The 25952-nt window shown below is 38.7% G+C and overlaps 2 protein-coding genes across 2 annotated transcripts; both read left to right on the top strand.

Moving 5' to 3' along the window:
* Nucleotides 1–4171: 4171 nt before the first annotated feature.
* Nucleotides 4172–6028, top strand: LOC139107395 (uncharacterized). The gene has a single exon (XM_070664967.1). It carries the CDS (start codon nucleotides 4172–4174, stop codon nucleotides 6008–6010), a length of 1839 nt encoding a protein of 612 aa, XP_070521068.1. The 3' UTR covers nucleotides 6011–6028.
* A 10843-nt stretch (nucleotides 6029–16871) lies between these two features.
* Nucleotides 16872–18799, top strand: LOC139107735 (uncharacterized). The gene has a single exon (XM_070665550.1). It carries the CDS (start codon nucleotides 17057–17059, stop codon nucleotides 18797–18799), a length of 1743 nt encoding a protein of 580 aa, XP_070521651.1. The 5' UTR covers nucleotides 16872–17056.
* Nucleotides 18800–25952: the final 7153 nt, after the last annotated feature.

Below are 25952 nucleotides of genomic sequence, written 5' to 3'. Positions count from 1 at the left end.
GTAGGAAACATCGAGAAGAATAATGAAGAATGGCAGACCGTTGAAATGTCACGAGACTCCGAAGTCAAGAAAATCTATGACGAAGAAAATCACGATAGCAACGATCTCTGTCATCAAGACTTCATCGATGAAAAATTTCTTGAAGACAAAATCCAGAAGAAAATTAAAAAGAGAGAGAAAAATAAAATAAAAATTACACAGGAGAAGGATGCGAAGACATCGCCTGGTAAGAACCTTAACGAAATTAATGATGGGGGAAATTTCCAAACCCCGTCCAAAGAAGAAAAATATATAAATTTAATTGCCCAGGAGAAGGATGCCAGGACATCGCCGGGAAATATAATAAATAAAGAGGTAAATCTCCAAGCCTCACAAAAAAAATCTAAAATTTCCAAAAATTCTACTCCTATCAATCACAAGAAAGGAAATTTCCAAACCTCACTACGTGATCTGACTTCCTCCGACCTAAAAATGATCCTTTAAAAATCATAAAAAAATTAAAAATTTCGCGAGTCAGAGAACCCAGAAATAATGAAGATATTCCCTCTCATATTACCTTCGAAGAATTAACGAAGAAGTTACATTTATACGATAAATGTAAAATTAATAATAATAAAAATAAAATTATAATTAATAAACCATCTTCAAGAATATCAACCTCCATGGAAAAACAATCTCGACAAATAATAGAAGATTCCACGACTTCTCGTCCAGACAAAGGAAAAAGAAAAGATAGAATAAGCGCGCAATGCCTAGCCATAATAAATGAGCAGGAAAATAAGCGCCTTTCTGAGATAATGAAATTATTACGCTTAGAACATGTAAGCGCCACCGAAAAGGAAAACGTAACGGATCTCATTAAAAAGAGCCAGGATAGATTTCACATACCCGGAGAGAAGCTGACCTTCACTCAGGTACTGCAACACCAAATACCCACAACGGATGACCAACCTATTAACACCCGGCAGTATCGCTTTCCACAAAAACATAAAGAGGAAATAAATAAACAAGTGGACGAACTGTTGAAAGGAGGAATAGTAAAACCTTCGCAGTCACCGTACAAAACGCCCATATGGATCGTGCCAAAGAAGGACGATTCACAAGGAAATAAACGATGGAGAATGGTGTTGGATTTTAGAAGCCTCAATGAGAAGACAATCGGAGATGCTTATCCATTACCCAACATTGTTGATATACTAGATCAATTAGGCGGTGCTAAATATTTTTCCGTCTGTGATCTAGCTTCTGGATTCCATCAAATAAAAATAAATCCGAAGGACAGCCATAAAACGGCTTTCACAACTCCGTTCGGGCATTATGAGTTTGAAAGAATGCCCTTCGGATTAAAAAAGGCACCTGCCACTTTCCAGAGGTTAATGGATCTCGTGTTAATGGGACTGCAGGGCCGGGAATTATTTGTATATATGGACGATATAGTCATATATGCAAAAACATTAGAAGAACACGAACGAAAATTCAACCAATTAATACAGCGGTTGCGAGAGGCGAACCTGAAATTACAGCCGGATAAGTGTGAATTTTTGAAATCAAAAGTAACTTATCTCGGTCATGTAATTAGCAAAGACGGCGTAACGCCAGATCCGAAAAAGCTGGAAGCCGTCAAATCATTTCCACGACCCAAAACGCCTAAGAACATTAAACAATTTCTGGGTTTGGCGGGATATTACCGCAGGTTCATACCTAACTTCTCAAAACTGGCTAAACCATTAACAGCGTTATTAAAAAATGACACAGCATTTGAATGGACTTCAAATCAAGAGGAAGCATTCGAATCGCTGAAGCAAAAATTATGTGAAGAACCCATATTACAATATCCGGATTTTTCACGACCGTTCATCTTAACTACGGATGCTTCAGGAATAGCTGTAGGAGGAATTTTGTCACAGGGAATAATAAACAAAGATCAACCTGTGGCATATGCATCACGAACATTGACGGAGAATGAGGTAAAATACGACACGTACGAGAAAGAGGCACTAGCAATAGTCTATTGTGTGAAACATTTTCGACCATACCTATACGGTCGAAAATTCACTTTAGTCACGGATCATAAACCATTGCTTTGGTTCAAAAATGCGCAAGATGCAAATATGCGCATATTACGATGGCGATTAAAATTAGCCGAGTATGACTACGATGTAGTATACAAGGCCGGAAAAACGAATGTAAACGCAGATGCATTGTCAAGAAATCCCGTAGAAGAAAAGCAATGCAACATAATTAAGCCTATGAAAAAATTAAATCCGAACGATCCCAAAGATGCTGAACTAATCGCGCAAATGCTAGAAGAATCCGATAATGACAGTGAAGAAGACGACGATTACAAATTATATTTATCTGATGAGGAAGAAATAGAAAAGGAAATTAATAAAAATGAAATAAGCAAAAATGATTCAATACCATTTACGGAACAGGAATTAAATGAACCATCACAGGAAATTGTGGAAAAAGCGTTAATTCATGAACCACCAGAAGAGCACCGAATACAAACACGAAGCCTTACAGCAAAAAGGGCAAGGACAGAACTATTAAAAGACAAGGAAATCGGAAAGGAGGACGAGCAGGTAGATAAATCTGACAAGGAAAGAGAGAGCGACAGTGGAAGTGAAGATGAGAGTGAGACAGAGGAAAATAGAAATTTACCCGTTGTTACAGACATTCAAGATATACCTAACAACATAATTGAAACACGTGACTTACTATTCTTACGAAAAGATAATATCACATACTTCACTGACATTGAAGGAAATCCTTTGGATTCTGGTTCACAAAAATTATTTGAGAGAAATGAATTACCGAAAATTAAAATGCTTGCTTTAGGGGAAGCGCAACTGATTAAATACAAGAAATATTATCACATTATTTTACCAATCAGCGAAGGAGTCCGGGAAGGACCAACTTTAACTTTGCAATACATATCTACAGCCATAAAAAATTTGCGAATAATCTCTGATGAACTAAATTTGCAAACAGTTAGTATTGCGAAAACCGATCTAATAAACAATGTACCTTGGGGCAAAATTAAAAACCTGCTACATATAATCTTTTTAAACTCACCTACGAAATTAATAATTTGCAACGGAGCAATAAAATATCCTCCCAGAGATCTCCGATCGTCGATAATCGGAGAAATGCATTGTTCACCAACGGGGGGACATCGCGGAGTAAATAAAACATATAATAGAATTAAACATAAATACTACTAGGAAAATTTAAAACAAGAAGTTCAACTATATATTCAGCAATGTCTACAGTGTCAGTTAAAAAAATTAGTCAGGGTGAAAACCAAACAACCCATGCTAATAACTGACACACCGGGAGCATCTTTTGACAAAATTGCCATGGATATTGTAGGGCCTCTGCCAAGAACAGACAGAGGAAATGAATATATTCTGACCATGCAAGACCAGCTGACAAAATTCTGCATGGGCGTACCATTACAAAATCAGACATCCGAAACAATAGCTGAAGTATTTGTAGACAGATTTATCTGTGTATTAGGCGCCCCAAAGGCAATTTTAACCGATCAAGGAAGGAATTTCGTGAGTGAATTAATCAAGAAAGTGGCGAAAATATTTAGAATACGAAAATTTCGTACTACAGCATTTCACCCGCAATCAAACGGCTCGTTAGAGAGGTCTCACCACGCTCTTGGCGAATATTTAAAGCAATACGCCAATGAACAAAAGGAATGGGACAAATGGGTCGGACTCGCCATGTTCAACTATAATACTTGTGTACATGAAGCAACAAAACATACACCGTACGAACTAGTATTCGGGAAAATAGCCAGAGTACCGACGGACGAACCACTCGGTCCGGAGGAAAAATTAGCCAATTACGATGATTATTTGATAAGCTTAGTTACACAACTCCATAATTTGCAGGTTAATGCCTTCAGAAATGTAACTGAAGCAAAAGCAAAATCTAAAAAACATTACGACAAGAAAATAAATCCGAAAATTTTTAAACCCGGCGACTATGTATTTTTATTAAAAAGGCCAAAGCCAGGAAAATTCGGCAATCAATATACAGGGCCCCACGAAGTTTTAGAATTTTTAAATAAAAACAATGTGAGAATAAGGATTAAGAAAAATACGAAAGTAGTACATCCAAACAGACTCCGAGTATCATATATAAAACCGAACGGATGAGAATAAAAAAAAAACTTAAATTATATTTTCAGATGGATTCGAGATTTAAATGGATTATTGTCACGGTCATCTTAGCACATATTACTAAAAAAGCATACGGAATAATCGGTTATGATTGTGGATCGGCGAATTTAAATATTACAACCTTACCGTTACTGGATGTTGAAAACTGCAATATACCGTTAACACAGCCTCAGGTAGACCGAACCTACATACAACTGCTGCAATTATCTAAATTCGAGGGAATACCTGTAATACAGTGTAAAGTTTCAATAAATCGAAATGTATACCATTGCGGAATGCACTCACATATTTCAACAGTAGCCAACGGGCAAGCCGAATATATTTTTGAGACTACAGTCGATCAATGCAAGAAAATGCACGCAACAGGATCATTCTCATTCTCAACATATAATCACGTTTACGGATTAAAAGTAAATCAAACGGTAATGCGACCGATTACGCTTGCAGGAACTGCAAGTACCGACGGACATTGTTCCGGCAGTTATTATTCAGACCCTTACGGAAGCTGGGACAATGTTGTCGTACAAGCCATAATAACAATTACTTTAATTACTCATCAAGCTACTGTTAATTTGGAGGCGAATCAGATTCGCCTAAGATCAGGAACTGTATGTACTTACACAGATAATAATTGCATCGATATCGATGGGGGTTATACATTCTGGCAAACATTACCGACCGATTATTGCAAATTTAATAACTACGATATTTTATATGAAGGATATGCAAACCGAATGCTCGATACACTCTATGAAAAACCGCAAATAGTATACTCATTATCTACGCATGATATAACATTTGCATTAACCAAGACAGGAGAAGAACCGTTATGTGGATATACTTTGACAAAAACCGAGCATCCTAAATTATTAATTTTGGAAACCACGAAAGGAGATTCATTTGCACAAAAGCGACCATTATCCGTCGAAAATTTAGACATATTTACTTATGTAAACTCAAAATTTGTATACGTAGAAAAACATATCCGCTCGCAAATGAATTCATTATATCGAGATGTACTAAAACAACGCTGCAATTTAGAACAACAAGTATTGAAAAATGCATTAAGTATCGCAGTAAATTCACCTGACGAATTTGCATATCAAATAATGAAAGGGCCTGGATATATGGCTGTTATCTCCGGAGAAGTTGTACATATAATAAAATGTACACCTGTTGATGTAAAAATTCAACATATAAAAGAATGTTATTCCGAATTGCCAGTACTTAAAAATAACGAAACGTATTTCTTATCACCACGAACTCATATATTAACCAGAACCGGAACTCAAATCTCATGCAATCGAGTAATACCTCCTATGTATTTCTTAAACGACGGATGGTATCGAATGATACCCACACCGGAACGAACCTTACCCCCCACCACAATAAAGCCTATGACTAAACCAACATGGCATTATACAAATCCAGGATCACTTGCAGCCAGCGGAATTTACAGTGAAAAAGATCTCGAACATCTAAGAGATCACATAATGTTCCCCGCAGAACGACCTGCGCTACTTAATACAGTAGCAAGGGGAGTAATGGGAGAACCTACAACGATACATGGAGGGTTAATTTCTAATCTCATGGACGAGGCATCAATAGAGAAAGTAGCAACCTCCGCATGGAATAAAATGTGGAGTAAATTTTTGGTTTTTGGAAATATCAGCGCCGGAATGCTAGGAATATTTCTGTGCATTCGCGGAGTTAAATTAATTCTCGACACTCTCGTTCAAGGGTACGCGCTGCATACGGTATACGGATGGTCTCTGTATTTAATCGGAGCCATCTGGGACTCACTAACATAACTATTATTACACTTAGGAGAAAAGAGACAAAAATATGAAAAACCAAGCGCACCGAAAATGCCTGAGCCAGAGATTGAAAAACAAAAAAAAAATGAATTGCCTCCTATTGAAGAACCGGAAATGAATCACGAGGAGGAACAGGAACGACATTATCCTCTTCTTCCAGCCCGAGAGAATGCAACGTATTCTCTACAACTACGACACTAAAAAACTTCAATTTAATCATATTACATGTAATACCATACATGCAACAGATTTTTCTTTACGACCGTATTTACTTCGTGTATTTCCGTACACGCAACAGACTTTCATTTTTTTTTTATAATTCATGTCCATGGAATCTTTAAAATAAAAATCAGAATATCTTTTTCTTTATTATTAAAGAAACATTTTGTTTTAGAATAAGAAGAAAGAAGTAAGAAAGAAGAAAAAAAAGGAGTAAGAAGAAAGAAAAGGAAAACTAATATGGCAACCATTTCCTATATTGACACCCATCAGCTGACTCGCTCCCCGCTAGAAGTGCAAGTGTTGGAGGTGGAGTCGCCAACCCTTTTTTGGGTGAAGATCAAAAATGGAGAAGGGGAGCTGAACGAGCTCCTCCAATACTTGTCGATTCGAATGAATCGTATAGGGAAGAACCTAACGCTGGCGCCAGATTGCGTCAAGGTGGGGACGACGGTCGCTGTCAAAGAGAAAAGACGGTGGCAGAGGGGGATCGTGACGGAAGTCCCCTCGCACACTGACGTCACGATCCACCTACGAGATTGGGGGCGGAAAATTCACCGGCGAAAATTTGATTGCTGCCGCTTGGAAGAGAGGTTTATGGAGCAGCCGTGGCAAGCCGTACCATGCGGGACGTATGGTATCAGGCCCATCAACCCCTCCGGATGGACCGAGCGGGACACTGCCCTTGCTAGGGCCCTATTAGAGAAGCAATGGGGCCAAATCCGGATAATCCGGCCATCCTGGGGAGAGTTCGCAGAGGTGAAATTCTCCATCAGGGCAAGAGCGATTTCAGGACCGAGACCTGGCAAATGCGCTCGAACACATCAGGGTTGCGTACAAGAGCCCCGGAGTGATATTAAATTATAAATCCGGGCCCAACAATGTTGAGCAACAGGTCAGCCTGCGCCGGCTAAGAATGGCGGGGCAAATCTAATTTTAAGTCATTATTATCACTTTTAATACTACCATTATTAAATCATATATACACGTAATTATAAGTTATAATAAACGCATATATATACAATAGTATGTTACTCATTAGTAAGTTAAGGATTTTTATATTAGGCATATAATAATCATTTAAAAAAAAAAAAAAAAAAAAAAAACCCTTAGTAAGAAAAGCGAACTATATAATAAGTATGTATTTGTTTTTTTTTAATCATTATAAATATACAAATATTTCTTCTTTTTTTTTAAAAAAAATTTGAAATAGTTATTCTTTTTGAGAAACACCAACCCGTTATGCATAATCTTAAGCGTAAAATAGTTTGACTAGAATACATAAACGAACAATGAAAAGGTTGTTATTAATCTAAACATATAAGTATATATGAATATATATATATATATATATATATATATATATATATATATATATATATAAATATATATTGTTACGTCCTGTAACTCCACATCTCCTTTTTCCGACACATGGTAGATAAAGTAGATAGCAAAAGGTATACCGAATGTATTGGGACCAAAGGAGACGGTTCTAAGTTTCCAGAAAAAATAATTCTAACTGACGGAATATCCTGAATCGCCAGATGTATAAAATAAAAGAAGGAACCAAAAACAATTGTGCAACAGATGTGGAATATAAAAAAATCGAAACGAAAGGATTTGTCAAAATATTCATAAAACATTAATAGCTCGGAAGGACTTGGAATATCTTAAACTAATAATAAATGTCTGGCGGAACACGAGGGAAATTCTGGAAGAAAAACAATTCAGTAAAATCAAATTTCGCCGCGGATCCTAGGGATTAGAAAAAAGGAGGCAAAAAGCCTGTAATAATAAAAATTGGGATACGCGGCTGGAAACTATAAAACTCAGGCAGCAATTGCACGCTGCCAGTAAAAAAAAGAGTTACCTAAAGCTTTTTCGAATCTGTTATCTGGAAGCTTGGAAGGGCTAAAACCATGTAGAGGGGAGCTCATAAACATTTTCTCCTGGACCAATAGATATCGGGAACTCCTCACCAAAAATTAGAAACTAAGGGCGAAAACTTAGAAAATTAAGAAGGGCGACCAATAATTGTGAAGACGGAAAAGTGGAGGAATAAGCCTAACGAATAGAATTCAAAATTCGGATAAGACTTAGAATCTGGCGCTGGTCCTCCCCTTTTCCGAGCTTATAAAACCGAGCGTCCCGACGACGCTCGCTCTCAATTCTGTTCTAAAAACTTAAATTACTCAGTTGCTCAGTTGTTTCAAAAATCTTTAAGTGTTTGTGATCATCTTGTGTGGGCGAAATAAAGGAAACATCTCGAGATCTCATCCGAGTGAATTTGAAGACAACAAGTAGTAAGTGCTATCATTTATTTATTCCCCTTTTTCCTTTGAACGGTTCCACTAAATAGTTTTATTTGATTTGTATTCATATATTTATATATGTAAAAAATGAAAATTGAGGGAATAGTCAGGGTGCCGTTCACGCTTAATTATTTCGTTATCTCTCCCTCGAATCCTCTCGTTTTTCGGGTGCCTCAACCTATCTAGCGGGCTTCCTTTTGTCGGAGGTTGCGATATGCCGCCAGTAAATGGTGACTATCAAAACCTTGACTTGAGTAAGGCTCCATTCGGCGAGGAGCCAGAGAAACTTGGGGTGACAGCGGGAGATCCGAAAGGAGCTGTGAGACGTGATGCCCCGCCATATTCTCCTCCAAGATTCATTTATTAATTTAATTCATTAAAATAAAATCCTTTTTAGTGGAATCATCGAACTTAAGAACTCTAAAGAAAAGCCGGGCTCGCCGAAATCGGCAAATTCGGAATCTGAGGGGCCTTATCCGGTCCTTCTTTATACAATATTTATTCGCGGCGGCGCCAGGGGAGATAACAACTGACCCTCCCCGAAGAAGAGGAGAGAGGTCGTGGTCCCCTCAACCCCCAGCTCCCCCGACTTCGCCGGCTCCTGAAGAAGTTCCTCTGAACGTCGAAGAACATAGGGAACTCCCCCCTTCTCCGGATACGCCGAAAAATAGCGTCAATGCGACCGAGTCAGAGCCTGATTTGGAGCAGTTCCGCCCTACGACTCCTTCCTATTCTCCGGACATCTCGATTCATTCTCCGGGAGCTGCACCTAGAGCATGCTCCTCTCCATTCCGTCCCCGATTCCTCATCCTGAAGAGCCTGAGGAGGTCGACTCCATTGCTGATGACGATACCGTCTTTTGGCAAGAGTCTGACGGCCCAGAGCCTTCTCCCTCCCCGCCCCGAGCGTGGAGTTCCTCGGCGGGCAAGAGGAACCCAGAGCGATCATAGATCCTCTCCTCGAGCTCCTCCGGAGGACTTGCTCTCCGTGGACGGATCCCGTCCCCGAAAGGGCCTTCACCATAGGCCCTGATTCCTTTGATCCTGAGGAGATCAGGAGAGGCCAGCAGGGCATCTCCTGATCAGAACGTCCTCATATTTTATCGGGGTGGAACACCCCGCTCCGATCAGGCTTATTGATCGTGTGTTTCCGAGATCATCTGCCAGGATCTCGGAAATAATCGAGATCGACCTCGATTAAATATTTCTATGTTCTTTTGAATTTTTCTTACGTTATTTTTCCCGCGCACTTTGTAAAATATAAAAAAATGTGTTGTTTATTTAATTTAGTTAAAGTCTCTGGGTATCATTATCGTAAATTTTAAATGTATCATCGCCATTTTACATCAATTTAAAAATAATAATAATAATAATAATAATAATAATAAAGAATGATAAATTAAATCTCGATAAAACAGATTCTTGAAACTTTCTTTTAATGAACCATTAGCTCCATTTACTGCGAAAAACACCTCCGGTTCTTTCCCTGGGAACAAGAAGTAAAATTCTTTCCCTCAAAAAAACAAAAATCGCGCTAATTCAAATCTTTTCTCGCTCTAATACATTCCTAGCGCTTAATACGCGTGACGTTGTCTCGCACGCGTCACGCAAGAATTGGTAGTTGCGTCTCTCTCTCTCTTCCCTTTACCTGCTCTCAATCCATTTCCTAGCCATTGAGAACCGGTAATCCTTCCATAAAAATTATTCCTAGACCTGACGTAACATACTACCGATTTTTTTTTTTGGGGGCTCGTCCGGGATAGTGAGCGTGGTTTTTCGCAAATGGAGACCAGAGCAAAATCCGATAAAGAAGAAGTAGATAAAGCTTATAAAGCAGCGGTTGAACAAGCGGGTAAATCAAAACCTACACAATCGCAGATACACACTTCGACACCTACTGTGTCCAAAATCCACAACCTAAACAATCTATTCCTTTACAAACCATTACTGAAAGCGTATCTACTCCTTTGCCTGATATATCCGAGGTAACGGAGGGATCTACAATTAAATTAGACGATACCCGAATACCCCTGGCGCCAAAGCGACTACAAGCGTATTATAGCAAAGTTGAACCCGTAGTAGAACCTAAGAAAATGGCGAATACAAATCCGTTCGCCACATTAAAATACGCGGTAGAGGCGGTTCCCTTCTTTGATGGCAAAAACATCTCCATAAATTATTTTGTGGAAGGATGTGAGGAGGCAAAGAATATGTTGCCTCCCGAGGCCGAGGAACAATTCGCGAAAGTAATTCGAACGCGGATAACAGGCGAAGCTCGACGAACGATCCAGGGAAGGGAATTCGATACCGTGGCTCAATTGACCAGATTTTTAGAGAACATTTTTGGTCAAGATAAAAATGTTTACCAACTACAGGGGAATTGGGCAGAGTATCAAAATGAAGAAGACGTAATCACGTATGCTAACAGAGTGAGACTTCTGGGAAACAGAATAATGGACGTGCACAAAAGAATGATTGATGATTATGAGCAATTAGTTGAAATTAGAAACACTTTAGAAAAAGATATATGCAAATGTTTTATACGAGGATTAAAAGCAGAAATAGAACAAAGAGTAAAAAGGGATTTAGATGTGCATGAAACCGTCAATGATGCTCTAAATATAGAAAGAGAGCTACGTGAAATTACCGAAATACGACACGGTAAAGTCTCAGCCACCCCTAAGTTATCGAATATAGATCGTTCTCGAGAAATTTGCCAGTTATGCCTCAAAGAAGGGCATGTTGCCTCAAACTGTAAGAAATTAGCGATACAAACAGGAAACCATTTAAATGCCTCAAACGAGATTTTAATCTGTCAAATCTGTAAAAAACGCGGACATAGTGCCGAAAAATGTCGGTTACGCGAAACTAATAACCGCCGGTTTATAAACTTAATCCAAGAAAATAAATTCAATTGTCAAATTTGTAATAAACCCGGTCACAATGCAAGAAATTGCAGATTTAATGGCAACGGTAACAATAACAATCAAGTCAGAACATCATTAATCTGTCAATGGTGCGACAAATCGGGGCACACCGCAAATAATTGTTGGAAGAAACAGCAGGAATCAAGAACAACTGAGCATAAAACACGCATAACGTGTCAAATATGCGAAGGATTCGGTCATTCGGCCAAAGAATGCCGAAATAATGCGAGGCAAAACGGCTCTAAGGAGGTAGAGCACTGCCGCTACTGTAAAAAGGAAGGGCACACGTTAGATAATTGCGAACTAAGGATTGCCAATAACAAAAGGCGTGAAGCAATAAGTGCGGGAAACGCCAGTGGCCCCTCAAAGATGGGTGTGCAGCAGGGGTCCGGACGGATCTCACACCCAGTGGTAACTCTCCGGAAATAAGTCAAAGAATAGAGCCCGAAATTCGCCCGGTCACGGTAAATTTAGATAGGCATAGTCATGTACCCACGATTCAAGTAAAGTTAAACAATCAAAATCAAGACGCGACTTTCATGTTAGATACAGGTTCAGGCCCGAATATAATTAAAGAAAATTTAATTTCAAATAAATCAAAAATCGATTACGGAAATATTTTGAGATTGAACGGAATAAATGATTATCCGGTGTATACTCTTGGAAGAGTAATAATGCCGTTATTTAAAAAACAAGTAATTTTTCACATTGTATCAAAAGATTTTCCGATTTCTCAAGCCGGAATATTGGGTAATGATTTTTTCAAACAAACAAATTCGCGAATAGACTATTCTGAAGGACATTTAGAAATATCGGGGGAAAGAATTTCATTTTCTACTCCCGAAACAATTACTGTTCCACCGCAGGGCGAATCTCTATTCTTTGTACGAATTTCAAACCCAGAGATTGAGGTCGGATATGTACCGCGAATGAAAGTCGTTCACGGTATTTATCTGGGAGATACCGTCGCCACCAATGAAGACGGAAAGGCATATCTAAACATAATAAGTACACTGAGCGAACCTATTGAAGTTCAGGTACCTACAATACAATTACTACCGTTAAGTGAAATGCAGGTAGGAAACATCGAGAAGTGTAATAAAGAATGGCAGACCGTTGAAATGTCAAGAGACTCCGAAGTCAAGAAAATCTATGACGAAGAAAATCATGATAGCAGCGATCTCTGTCATCAAGACTTCATCGATGGAAAACTTCTTGAAGACCAAATCCAAAGAAAATTAAAAAGAGAGAAAAACAAAATAAAAACTACGCAGGAGAAGGATGCAAAGACATCGCCTGGTAGAAAATTAACCACGCAGGAGAAGGATGCAAAGACATCGCCTGGTGGGGACCACGATAAATCTAGAAAAGGAGGAAATTTCCAAACCCCGTCCAAAAATGAAAAATATAAAAATTCACTTACCCAGGAGAAGGATGCCAAGACATCGCCGGGAAGTAAAATAAATAAAGAGGTAAATCTCCAAGCCTCACAAATAGAATCTAAAATTTCCAAAGATTCAACTCCTGTCAATCACGAGGAGGGAAATTTCCAAACCTCACTACGTGATCTGACCTCCTCCAGTAATTCTAGAATGGATCCATTGAAAACAATGAAAGAATTAAAATTTCCGCGAGTCAGAGAACCCGGAAATAATGAAGATACTCTCTCTCACATTACCTTCGAAGAAATAGCGAAGAAGTTGCATTTATATGATAAATGTAAAATTAATAAAAATAAAATAACAGTAAATAAACCGTCTTCAAGAATATCAACCTCCATGGAAAAACAGTCTCAACAAATAATAGAAGAATCTACGATCTCCCGTTTGGATAAAGAGAAAAGGAAAGATAAAATTAGTGCGCAATGCCTAGCCATAATAAATGAGCAGGAAAATAAGCGCCTTTCCGAGATAATGAAATTATTACGCTTAGAACATGTAAGCGCCACCGAAAAAGAGAACGTAACAAATCTCATTAAAGAGAGCCAGGATAGATTTCACATACCCGGAGAGAAGCTGACCTTCACTCAGGTACTGCAACACCAAATACCCACAACGGATGACCAACCTATTAACACCCGGCAGTATCGCTTTCCACAAAAACATAAAGAGGAAATAAATAAACAAGTGGACGAACTGTTGAAAGGAGGAATAGTAAAACCTTCGCAGTCACCGTACAATACGCCCATATGGATCGTGCCAAAGAAGGACGATTCACAAGGAAATAAACGATGGAGAATGGTGCTGGATTTTAGAAGCCTCAATGAGAAGACAATCGGAGACGCTTATCCATTACCAAACATTGTCGACATACTAGATCAATTAGGCGGCGCTAAATATTTTTCCGTCTGTGATCTAGCTTCCGGATTCCATCAAATAAAAATGGATCCGAAGGACAGCCATAAAACGGCTTTCACAACTCCGTTCGGGCACTACGAGTTCGAAAGAATGCCCTTCGGATTAAAAAACGCACCTGCCACTTTCCAGAGGTTAATGGATCTCGTGTTAATGGGATTGCAGGGCCGAGAATTATTTGTATATATGGACGATATAGTCATATATGCAAAAACATTAGAAGAACACGAACGAAAATTCAATCAATTAATACAGCGGTTGCGAGAGGCGAATCTGAAATTACAGCCAGATAAGTGTGAATTTTTGAAATCAAAAGTAACTTATCTCGGTCATGTAATTAGCAAGGACGGCGTAACGCCAGATCCGAAAAAGCTGGAAGCCGTCAAATCATTTCCGCGACCAAGAACGCCTAAGAACATTAAACAATTTCTGGGTTTGGCGGGATATTACCGCAGGTTCATACCTAATTTCTCAAAACTGGCTAAACCATTAACCGCATTATTAAAAAATGATACAGCATTTGAATGGACTTCAAATCAAGAGGAAGCATTCGAATCGCTGAAGCAAAAATTATGTGAAGAACCCGTATTGCAATATCCGGATTTTTCACAACCGTTCATCTTAACAACGGACGCCTCAGGAATAGCTGTAGGAGGAATTTTGTCACAGGGAATAATAAACAAAGATCAACCCGTGGCATATGCGTCACGAACATTGACGGAGAACGAAGTAAAATACGACACGTACGAAAAAAAGGCACTAGCAATAGTCTATTGTGTGAAACATTTTCGACCATACCTGTACGGTCGGAAATTTACTTTAGTCACGGATCATAAACCATTGCTTTGGTTCAAAAATGCGCAAGATGCAAACATGCGCATATTACGATGGCGATTAAAATTAGCCGAGTATGACTACGATGTAGTATACAAGGCCGGAAAAACGAATGTAAACGCAGATGCATTGTCAAGAAATCCTGTAGAAGAAAAACAATGCAACATAATTAAGCCTACGAAAAAATTAAATCCGAACGATCCTAAAGATGCTGAATTAATCGCGCAAATGCTAGAAGAATCCGATAATGACAGTGAAGAAGACGATGATTACAAATTATATTTATCTGATGAGGAAGAAATAGAAAAGGAAATTAATAAAAATGAAATAGGCAAAAATGATTCAATACCATTTACGGAACAGGAATTAAATGAACCATCACAGGAGATTGTGGAAAAAGCATTAATTCATGAACCACCAGAGGAACACCGAATACAAACACGAAGCCTTACAGCAAAAAAGGCAAGGACAGAACTATTAAAAGACAAGGAAATCAAAAAGGAGGATGAGCAGGTAGACGAATCTGACAAGGAAAGAGAGAGCGACAGTGGAAGTGAAGATGAGAGTGAGACAGAGGAAAATAGAAATTTACCCGTTGTTACGGAAATTCAAGATATACCTAACAACATAATTGAAACACGCGACTTATTATTCTTGCGGAAAGATAATATCACATACTTCACTGACATTGAAGGAAATCCTTTGGATTCTGGTTCACAAAAATTATTTGAGAGGAATGAATTACCGAAAATTAAAACGCTTGCTTTAGGGGAAGCGCAACCGATAAAATACAAGAAATATTATCACATTATTTTACCAATCAGCGAAGGAGTCCGAGAAGGACCAACTTTAACTTTGCAATACATATCTACAGCCATAAAAAATTTGCGAATAATCTCCGACGAATTAAATTTGCAAACAGTTAGTATTGCGAAAACCGATCTAATAAACAATGTACCTTGGGGCGAAATTAAAAACTTGTTACATATAATTTTCTTAAACTCACCTACGAAAATAATAATTTGCAACGGAGCAATAAAATATCCTCCCAGAGATCTCCGATCGTCAATAATCGGAGAAATGCATTGTTCACCAACGGGGGGACATCGCGGAGTAAATAAAACATATAATAGAATTAAACATAAATACTACTGGGAAAATTTAAAACAGGAAGTTCAATTGTATATTCAGCAATGTCTACAGTGTCAGTTAAAAAAATTAGTCAGGGTAAAAACCAAACAACCCATGCTAATAACTGACACACCAGGGGCATCTTTTGACAAAATTGCCATGGACATTGTAGGGCCTCTGCCAAGAACAGACAGAGGAAATGAATACATTCTGACCATGCAAGACCAGCTGACAAAATTCTGCATGGGCGTACCATTACAAAATCAGACATCCGAAACAATCGCCGAAGTATTTGTAGACAGATTTATCTGTGTATTAGGCGCCCCAAAGGCAATTTTAACCGATCAAGGAAGGAATTTCGTGAGTGAATTAATCAAGAAAGTGGCGAAAATATTTAGAATACGAAAATTCCGAACCACAGCATTTCACCCGCAATCAAACGGCTCGTTAGAGAGGTCTCACCACGCTCTTGGCGAATATTTAAAGCAATACGCCAATGAACAAAAGGAATGGGACAAATGGGTCGGACTCGCCATGTTCAACTATAATACTTGCGTACATGAAGCAACAAGACATACACCATACGAACTAGTATTCGGGAAAATAGCCAGAGTACCGACGGACGAACCACTCGGTCCGGAGGAAAAATTAGCCAATTACGATGATTATTTGATAAGTTTAGTTACACAACTCCATAATTTGCAAGTTAATGCTTTCAGAAATGTAACTAAGGCAAAAGAAAAATCTAAAAAACATTACGACAAGAAGATAAATCCGAAAATTTTTAAACCCGGCGACTATGTATTCTTATTAAAAGGGCCAAAGCCAGGAAAATTTGGCAATCAATATACAGGGCCCCACGAAGTTTTAGAAATCTTAAATAAAAACAACGTGAGAATAAGAATTAAGAAAAATACGAAAGTAGTACATCCAAACAGACTCCGAGTATCATATATAAAACCGAACGGATGAGAATAAAAAAATATTATATTTTCAGATGGATTCGAGATTTAAATGGATTGTTGTCACGGTCATCTTAGCATATATTACTAAAAAAACATACGGGATAATCGGTTATGATTGTGGATCGGCGAATTTAAATATCACAACCTTATCGTTACTGGACGTTGAAAACTGTAATATACCGTTAACACAGCCTCAGGTAGACCGAACCTACATACAACTGCTGCAATTATCTAAATTCGAGGGAATACCTGTAATACAGTGTAAAGTTTCAATAAATCGAAATGTATACCATTGCGGAATGCACTCACATATTTCAACAGTAGCCAACGGGCAAGCCGAATATATTTTCGAGACTACAGTCGATCAATGCAAGAAAATGCACGCAACAGGATCATTCTCATTCTCAACATATAATCACGTTTACGGATTAAAAGTAAATCAAACGGTAATGCGACCGATTACGCTTGCAGGAACTGCAAGTACCGACGGACATTGTTCCGGCAGTTATTATTCGGACCCTTACGGAAGCTGGGACAATGTTGTTGTACAAGCCATAATAACAATTACTTTAATTACTCATCAAGCTACTGTTAATTTGGAGGCGAATCAGATTCGCTTAAGATCAGGAACTGTATGTACTTATACAGATAATAATTGCATCGATATCGATGGGGGTTACACATTCTGGCAAACATTACCGACCGATTATTGCAAATTTAATAACTACGATATTTTATATGAAGGATATGCAAACCGAATGCTCGATACACTCTACGAAAAACCGCAAGTAGTATATTCATTATCTACGCATGATATAACATTCGCATTAACCAAGACAGGAGAAGAACCGTTATGTGGATATACTTTGACAAAAACCGAGCATCCTAAATTATTAATTTTGGAAACCACGAAAGGAGATTCATTTGCACAAAAGCGACCATTATCCGTCGAAAATTTAGACATATTTACTTATGTAAACTCAAAATTTGTATACGTAGAAAAACATATCCGCTCGCAAATGAATTCATTATATCGAGACGTACTAAAACAACGCTGCAATTTAGAACAACAAGTATTGAAAAATGCATTAAGTATCGCAGTAAATTCACCTGACGAATTTGCATATCAAATAATGAAAGGGCCTGGATATATGGCTGTTATCTCCGGAGAAGTTGTACACATAATAAAATGTACACCTGTCGATGTAAAAATTCAACATATAAAAGAATGTTATTCCGAATTGCCAGTACTTAAAAATAACGAGACATATTTCTTATCACCACGAACTCATATATTAACCAGAACCGGAACTCAAATCTCATGCAATAGAGTAATACCTCCTATGTATTTCTTAAACGACGGCTGGTATCGAATGATACCCACACCGGAACGAACCTTACCCCCCACCACAATAAAGCCTATGACTAAACCAACATGGCATTATACAAATCCAGGATCACTTGCAGCCAGCGGAATTTACAGCGAAAAAGATCTCGAACATCTAAGAGATCACATAATGTTCCCCGCAGAACGACCTGCGCTACTTAATACAGTAGCAAGGGGAGTAATGGGAGAACCTACAACGATACATGGAGGATTAATTTCTAATCTCATGGACGAGGCATCAATAGAAAAAGTAGCAACCTCCGCATGGAATAAAATGTGGAGTAAATTTTTGGTTTTCGGAAATATCAGCGCCGGAATGCTAGGAATATTCCTGTGCATTCGCGGAGTTAAATTAATTCTCGACACTCTCGTTCATGGGTACGCGCTGCATACGGTATACGGATGGTCTCTGTATTTAATCGGAGCCATCTGGGACTCACTAACACAACTATTATTACACTTAGGAGAAAAGAGACAAAAATATGAAAAACCAAGCGCACCGAAAATGCCTGAGCCAGAGATTGAAAAACAACAAAAAAATGAATTGCCTCCTATTGAAGAACCTGAAATGAATCATGAGGAGGAACAGGAACGACATTATCCTCTTCTTCCAGCCCGAGAGAATGCAACTTATTCTCTACAACTAAGACACTAAAAAACTTTAATCATACTACATGTAATTCCATACATGCAACAGATTTTCCTTCATGACTGAATTTACCTCGTGTATTTCCGTACACGCAACAACCTTTCATTTTCTTTACAATTTATTCCTATAGAATCTTTTAAACAACAATTGGAATATCTTTTCTTTATTATTAAAGGAACATTTTGTTTTAGAGCAAGAAGAAAGAAGTAAGAAGAAGAAAGAAAGAAGAACAAAGAAAGAAGAAAAAATGGCAACTGTTTCGTGCATCGATACGGACCAGCTGACCCGCTCTCCGCTTGAGGTGCAGGTACTAGAAGTTGAGTCGCCGACCCTCTTCTGGGTGAAACTCAAGAACGGAGAGGGAGAGCTGAACGAGCTCCTCAAGTACTTGACGCTACGGATGACCCGCATAGGGAAAAACCTCACGCTAGCGCCGGACTGCGTAGAAGAGGGAACGCTGGTCGCCGTCAAGGAGAAGGGACGGTGGCAGAGAGGGATCGTGACGGAGGTAACGTCACATACCGACGTCACGATCCATCTGCGAGATTGGGGGCGAAAAATCCATAGGCGAAAATTCGATTGTTGTCGCCTAGAAGAGCGATTCATGGAACAGCCGTGGCAAGCTGTACCATGTGGGATACACGGCGTCAAGCCCACCGACCCATCTGGGTGGACCGAGCGGGACATCGCTCTAGTCCGGCTACTGATAGAGAAGCAGTGGGGGCGGATTTCAATTCGTCGGGCCTGTTGGGGCGAATTCGCTGAAGTAGATTTCTCCATCAGGAAGAAAGGAGACCTATTAATCCGAAATTTGGCGAACATTTTGGAGGCTGCAGGGGCTGCCTACAAAAGCACAAGCGTGCTAATTAACTATAAATTGGGACTGAATAACGTGGAGCAAAAACCCACAATGCGTCGCATACGGTTCCCAAGCCAAATTAAAATTTAAGTTATCATTATTATCATTTTCTTATTTTATTCTTTCCCTTAGTTTTACATATATAATCGTAATCACATGTTACATTGTCAATAAGCTAAGGCCTTTAATATTAAGTATATGGTAATCAATTATACCTTTTTTTTTTAAAAAAAAAAAAAAAAAAAAAAAAAAAAAAAAAATATATAAGCATTCCTTAGAATTGTAAAATTTTTAATTTCTCTTTTCCTGTATCTCTTACTTTCCTTTAAGAAGTATCAATCTTTTTCAAATAATCTTAGGTATAAAATATTTGAAAAAAAAAAAAAAATTTTATATTGTACACATATATAAATATATATATATATATATATAATGACGTAAAATAAATAGATTAGTTGAAAAAAAAAAATATTTTTATTTTTGAAAATAATATAAGGGACTGCAGGGGGAAAGAAAGGGAATAATACCGCCACTCAAGGAGAGTGGTGGGAAACAGACGCGTGCCGGCGGAATGCTACAAGAAGGTTATGGACGAATAAATAAAATTATCCTCCACATGTTTGACGAAATTGACCGAGGTACCTGAAGGACCTATTGAGGAACGAGATTCAAACGTGTAAGTAATAAAGATACTGCACGGTCTCCCTCGAGCTAAGATGGTCCAGGAATGTTTGAAATCATAAATCGAACCATTCAAAACTCTTTCCATCAAGAGAAAGTCCCAACCTTCACGTCACATGCAAGCTAACCGAACACGTGCAGGGAATAAAATAAAAATAAAAACCTACCCTGTAGTTACCTTATAAAAATAAAAAAAAAATCTTTTTCTAAAAATTACTTAAAATAAATTATGTTAAATATACATATACGAAAACATAATCACATATATATATATACATTTATTCAAAAGGATTCATTTACGTAATAATCAATAGAATAAAAATAAAAAAAAAAAATGCGAAGTGTCGAAAAAAGGAGATATTTTTGTCTATGCAAATGTTGTGTAACCTACCCCAACATTTGTCTAAGTCGGGGGGTGTTACGTCCTGTAACTCCACATCTCCTTTTCCGACACATGGTAGATAAAGTAGATAGCAAAAGTATACCGAATGTATTGGGATCAAAGGAGACGGTTCTAAGTTTCCAGAAAAAATAATTCTAACTGACGGAATATCCTGAATCGCCAGATGTATAAAATAAAAGAAGGAACCAAAAACAATTGTGCAACAGATGTGGAATATAAAAAAATCGAAACGAAAGGATTTGTCAAAATATTCATAAAACATTAATAGCTCGGAAGGACTTGGAATATCTTAAACTAATAATAAATGTCTGGCGGAACACGAGGGAAATTCTGGAAGAAAAACAATTCAGTAAAATCAAATTTCGCCGCGGATCCTAGGGATTAGAAAAAAGGAGGCAAAAAGCCTGTAATAATAAAAATTGGGATACGCGGCTGGAAACTATAAAACTCAGGCAGCAATTGCACGCTGCCGGTAAAAAAAGAGTTACCTAAAGCTTTTTCGAATCTGTTATCTGGAAGCTTGGAAGGGCTAAAACCATGTAGAGGGGAGCTCATAAACATTTTCTCCTGGACCAATAGATATCGGGAACTCCTCACCAAAAATTAGAAACTAAGGGCGAAAACTTAGAAAATTAAGAAGGGCGACCAATAATTGTGAAGACGGAAAAGTGGAGGAATAAGCCTAACGAATAGAATTCAAAATTCGGATAAGACTTAGAATCTGGCGCTGGTCCTCCCCTTTTCCGAGCTTATAAAACCGAGCGTCCCGACGACGCTCGCTCTCAATTCTGTTCTAAAAACTTAAATTACTCAGTTGCTCAGTTGTTTCAAAAATCTTTAAGTGTTTGTGATCATCTTGTGTGGGCGAAATAAAGGAAACATCTCGAGATCTCATCCGAGTGAATTTGAAGACAACAAGTAGTAAGTGCTATCATTTATTTATTCCCCTTTTTCCTTTGAACGGTTCCACTAAATAGTTTTATTTGATTTGTATTCATATATTCATATATGTAAAAAATGAAGATTGAGGGAATAGTCGGGGTGCCGCTCACGCTTAATTATTTCGTTATCTCTCCCTCGAATCCTCTCGTTTTTTCGGGTGCCTCAGCCTATCTAGCGGGCTTCCTTTTGTCGGAGGTTGCGATATGCCGCCAGTAAATGGTGACTATCAAAACCTTGACTTGAGTAAGGCTCCATTCGGCTTGAGGAGCCAGAGAAACTTGGGGTGGCAGCAGGGAGATCCGAAAGGAGCTGTGAGACGTGATGCCCCGCCATATTCTCCTCCAAGATTCATTTATTAATTTAATTCATTAAAATAAAATCCTTTTTAGTGGAATCATCGAACTTAAGAACTCTAAAGAAAAGCCGGGCTCGCCGAAATCGGCAAATTCGGAATCTGAGGGGCCTTATCCGGTCCTTCTTTATACAATATTTATTCGCGGCGGCGCCAGGAAGATAACAACTGACCCTCCCCGAAGAAGAGGAGAGAGGTCGTGGTCCCCTCAACCCCAGCTCCCCGACTTCGCCGGCTCCTGAAGAAGTTCCTCTGAACGTCGAAGAACATAGGAACTCCCCTTCTCCGGATACGCCGAAAAATAGCGTCAATGCGACCGAGTCAGAGCCTGATTTGGAGCAGTTCCGCCCTACGACTCCTTCCTATTCTCCGGACATCTCGATTCATTCTCCGGGAGCTGCACTTAGAGCATGCTCCTCTCCGATTCCGTCCCCGATTCCTCATCCTGAGGAGCCTGAGGAGGTCGACTCCATTGCTGATGACGATACCGTCTTTTGGCAAGAGTCTGACGGCCCAGAGCCTTCTCCCTCCCCCGCCCCGAGCGTGGAGTTCCTCGGCGGACAAGAGGAACCCAGAGCGATCATAGATCCTCTCCTCGAGCTCCTCCGGAGGACTTGCTCTCCGTGGACGGATCCCGTCCCCGAAAGGGCCTTCACCATAGGCCCTGACTCCTTTGATCCTGAGGAGATCAGGAGTAAGGCCAGCAGGGCATCTCCTGACCAGAACATCCTCATTTTTTTATCCTGGGGTGGAACACCCTTTCCTTGCTCCGATCAGGTTAATTGATCGGGTCTTCCCCAGAGCGACGGTTAAGATCTCGGAGATCATTGAGATCGATCTTGAGTAGTTTCATCAAATAACCGGATATTGAATCCCTCTTGTATATATATAAATATTTCGTTGTTCTTACTGCCTATATTCACTTATACCTTTTGTTTTTTTTTTTTTAAATGCTTACACTTATGGATGATTATTCTCTATTATTTTTATTATTTCGCTTGTAACATTAGTCTAGTAAAATGTTTAAATTACGTATTCTCATGTTAAAAATTTAAATCAATTAATAATTTTTTCTTTACATTTATTATTTGCATTATTTGCATTTTGTATCTGTTAATTATAATAAATGTTAAGTTAAATGTTGCAAATCAAAATTTCTACATTTTTTTTAATGAACCTTTGAAATCCATCTGTTGCGAAACCACCTCCGGTTCTTTCCCTGGGAACAAGAAGTAAAATTCTTTCCCTCAAAAGAACAAAAATCGCGCTAACTCAAACCTTTGTCACTCAAATCTATTCCTAGCGCTTTATGCGCGTGGCGTTGTACTGCACGCGTCACGCAAGAATTGGTAGTTGCGTCTCCCTCTCTCTCTCTCTCTACTCTTTACCTGCACTCAAACCATTTCCTTAATCACCGAAAAGCGGTAATCCTTCTATTAGAAAATATTTCTAATCCTGACGTAACAATTAACACCCTTTGATTTTGGCGCAATTGTTTCATTCGAAATTGATCAAGAAAGCGAATTTGCTGAACGCGATCTAACAGAACTACTCATTAAAATGGGTTGTGGAGAATATACCGATAGAATTCAAGGGAGTGGTACTCCTAGTCTATAAGGAGACTTCCCAGAAAAAAAAAAAAAAAAAAATTTATATAAGAAAAAAAAACACCAAAATAAAAAAAAATAAAAAATAATAAAAAGGGTGGTAAGAAATAAAAAATTAAATAAAAGGAGGATGGGGGAGAGAAACACAAAATGTAACAAGGGAAGAATTTGTTAGATTATAAGTAAATTTATTGTGTAAGTGTGTGTGTATGATTATTATGTGAAGGTAAGAAAAACGGAATAAAAGAAAGAGACCGATAAAGATTAGAATTAAGAAAGATAATCTGAATCAACGAAACACTCTTAGTTCGTTCGGGGCACCCGAAAAGACTGCCCCGAAAGACCCGCAGCCTGGGCCATCTAAGCCTAGAGGCCCCCGAATACTCAGTATTCAGAAGAGGCACTTCATTACCATTCATCGTCCCCCACGAGTAATAGAAACAATAGACCTTACCACTTCGGATACCGAAGTGGAAGTCTTGGGCGAAAACCCCCCAAATAAAACCATCGACCGATTATTTAACAAAATCATTAACAATTGTACTTCGAAAGAAAAATAAATGTTAAGATAAAAAGGATTTATTCTTTTAACTTCCCATGATAAGGCAGAAACGGCTCTTGCCATCCCGGGGTATAATCGGTGCATGCAGATTGCCCCTTAAACTAAAGAAGAGCAACTTCAACCTAGACCTTAGGATACCTAGAGTGGAGAAATAAATATCGACGCTCTGGTCCTTTTCAGTATTTCCCCTAGAAATCCCTAAATCCATAAGCCGAGACGTTACAGAGGTTGTAATTTTGGTGGCAACGGTGGGATAGGAAGATTTCTGCCTTAAACGTTAATAATTCAAAAAGAAAATTGGTTCAAAATCAATATAGTCTTCGTTCTCAAGGTTCCCAACCTCCCTCTGAAACCGGGGAAGCTTCTAATGCCGAAATTGAATTTCTCCAACAACGGTTAGACAACAAAGAAAAGCAATTACAAGAACAGCTGCATACCTTAAAAGTAAGACAACGGGAATTAGACGATCGCGAAGTCGCGCTTCACCAAGAAAGAAACGCCGCTGTTAGCATCAAAAGCCTCAGCGGAATATTAAACTCCTTGCAACAAGATATTGCTTTTTTACGCGAGAATACTAGTAATCTAAATAGATTGCCTCAGCAACTAGATATCCTTCAGAGTCGAGTAAACGCTATTGCCGAAGCACCTGCTAACCGCGCTCCTGCTCCATTACCAGGACCTCCTCTTAATCAAACGTTTCCCATCGAACCTCGCAATGTACGACACAGCCTACCTGCAGAATCAGTTTCACCTATTTGCTTTAAAGACGTAATTGACACAATTCCTCGGTACGACGGGCATAAAATGTCAATATTCCAATTTTCAAAAATCTGTGAACAAACACTCCGACTTATACCAAATCAACAAGAACCTTACCTGATTCAGCTAATAATTAATTAAATGCAGGGACACGCTTTCACCGCGGTAGAAGGCATTAGTTTTTTTTTTCTATCGTCATTAACTTCACATTTAAAGAAAATCTTCGGACCAAATAAATCGCTTAATCAATATCGCGGAGAGTTAGAAAATTTATTCATGACTGCAAATGAAAATATTTTTGACTACGTAGAAAGAACAAAAAATTTAAGATCTGCTATAATAGATGAAGAAATTAATGCATATGGTCCTTTGCGTCAAGCTGACGAAGAAAGAATTGATAACGAAGTGCTTGGAAGTTTTATTAACGGACTACATCCCGATTTATTGATTCGTGTAAAATAAGAGGGTAATTATGAAAATCTAGAAGACGCTATAACCACCGCGATACAGTTAACTCAAACCTTAGAAACAGAAAATCGCCGCAAAAGATCAACTTTTTCTATAAAACCGAATCCAACGTCGCGTTCAGATTTCACTCAAAGATACAATAATCAAACAGAGCGACGTGTAAACGAACCTACACGCATTGCATCCTCTTCTGCTACACCATTTATTAAACCTCTTATCCCAGGTCAACCAGGTCCTAACAGCCCAACCGATAAAGTATGCCAATATTGTAAAAACCCGGGACATCTTATAAATGAATGTCGTAAGTTAATGTATAGACAACAACATTCGGGAAACGACAATCAAAATTACAAGAATACGGGAAACGCGGCTCGCGTTCCGGAAATGAATGGCGCACGCCAGAACGCGACCTCATTAGAGCGCCCCTCCTCACATCAACATTCACCTTCGAATCAAAACCACATCCGCACCGTCCGCTTCCAAGACCAAGCAGGAACTTCGTCTCTTCCCCCGATAAAAGAATAGA

The sequence above is a fragment of the Cardiocondyla obscurior genome, linkage group LG13, assembly GCF_019399895.1.
Source record: "Cardiocondyla obscurior isolate alpha-2009 linkage group LG13, Cobs3.1, whole genome shotgun sequence".
NCBI lineage: Eukaryota > Metazoa > Arthropoda > Insecta > Hymenoptera > Formicidae > Cardiocondyla > Cardiocondyla obscurior.
Note: the sequence above shows the minus strand (reverse complement) of the source record. Positions and strands in the feature narration are given on the sequence as shown.

What these genes read in the sequence shown, in the direction of transcription:
- LOC139107395 (XM_070664967.1), top strand. Translation starts at nt 4,172, where the DNA reads ATGAGAATAAAAAAAAAACTTAAATTATATTTTCAGATGGATTCGAGA.
- LOC139107735 (XM_070665550.1), top strand. Translation starts at nt 17,057, where the DNA reads ATGCACTCACATATTTCAACAGTAGCCAACGGGCAAGCCGAATATATT.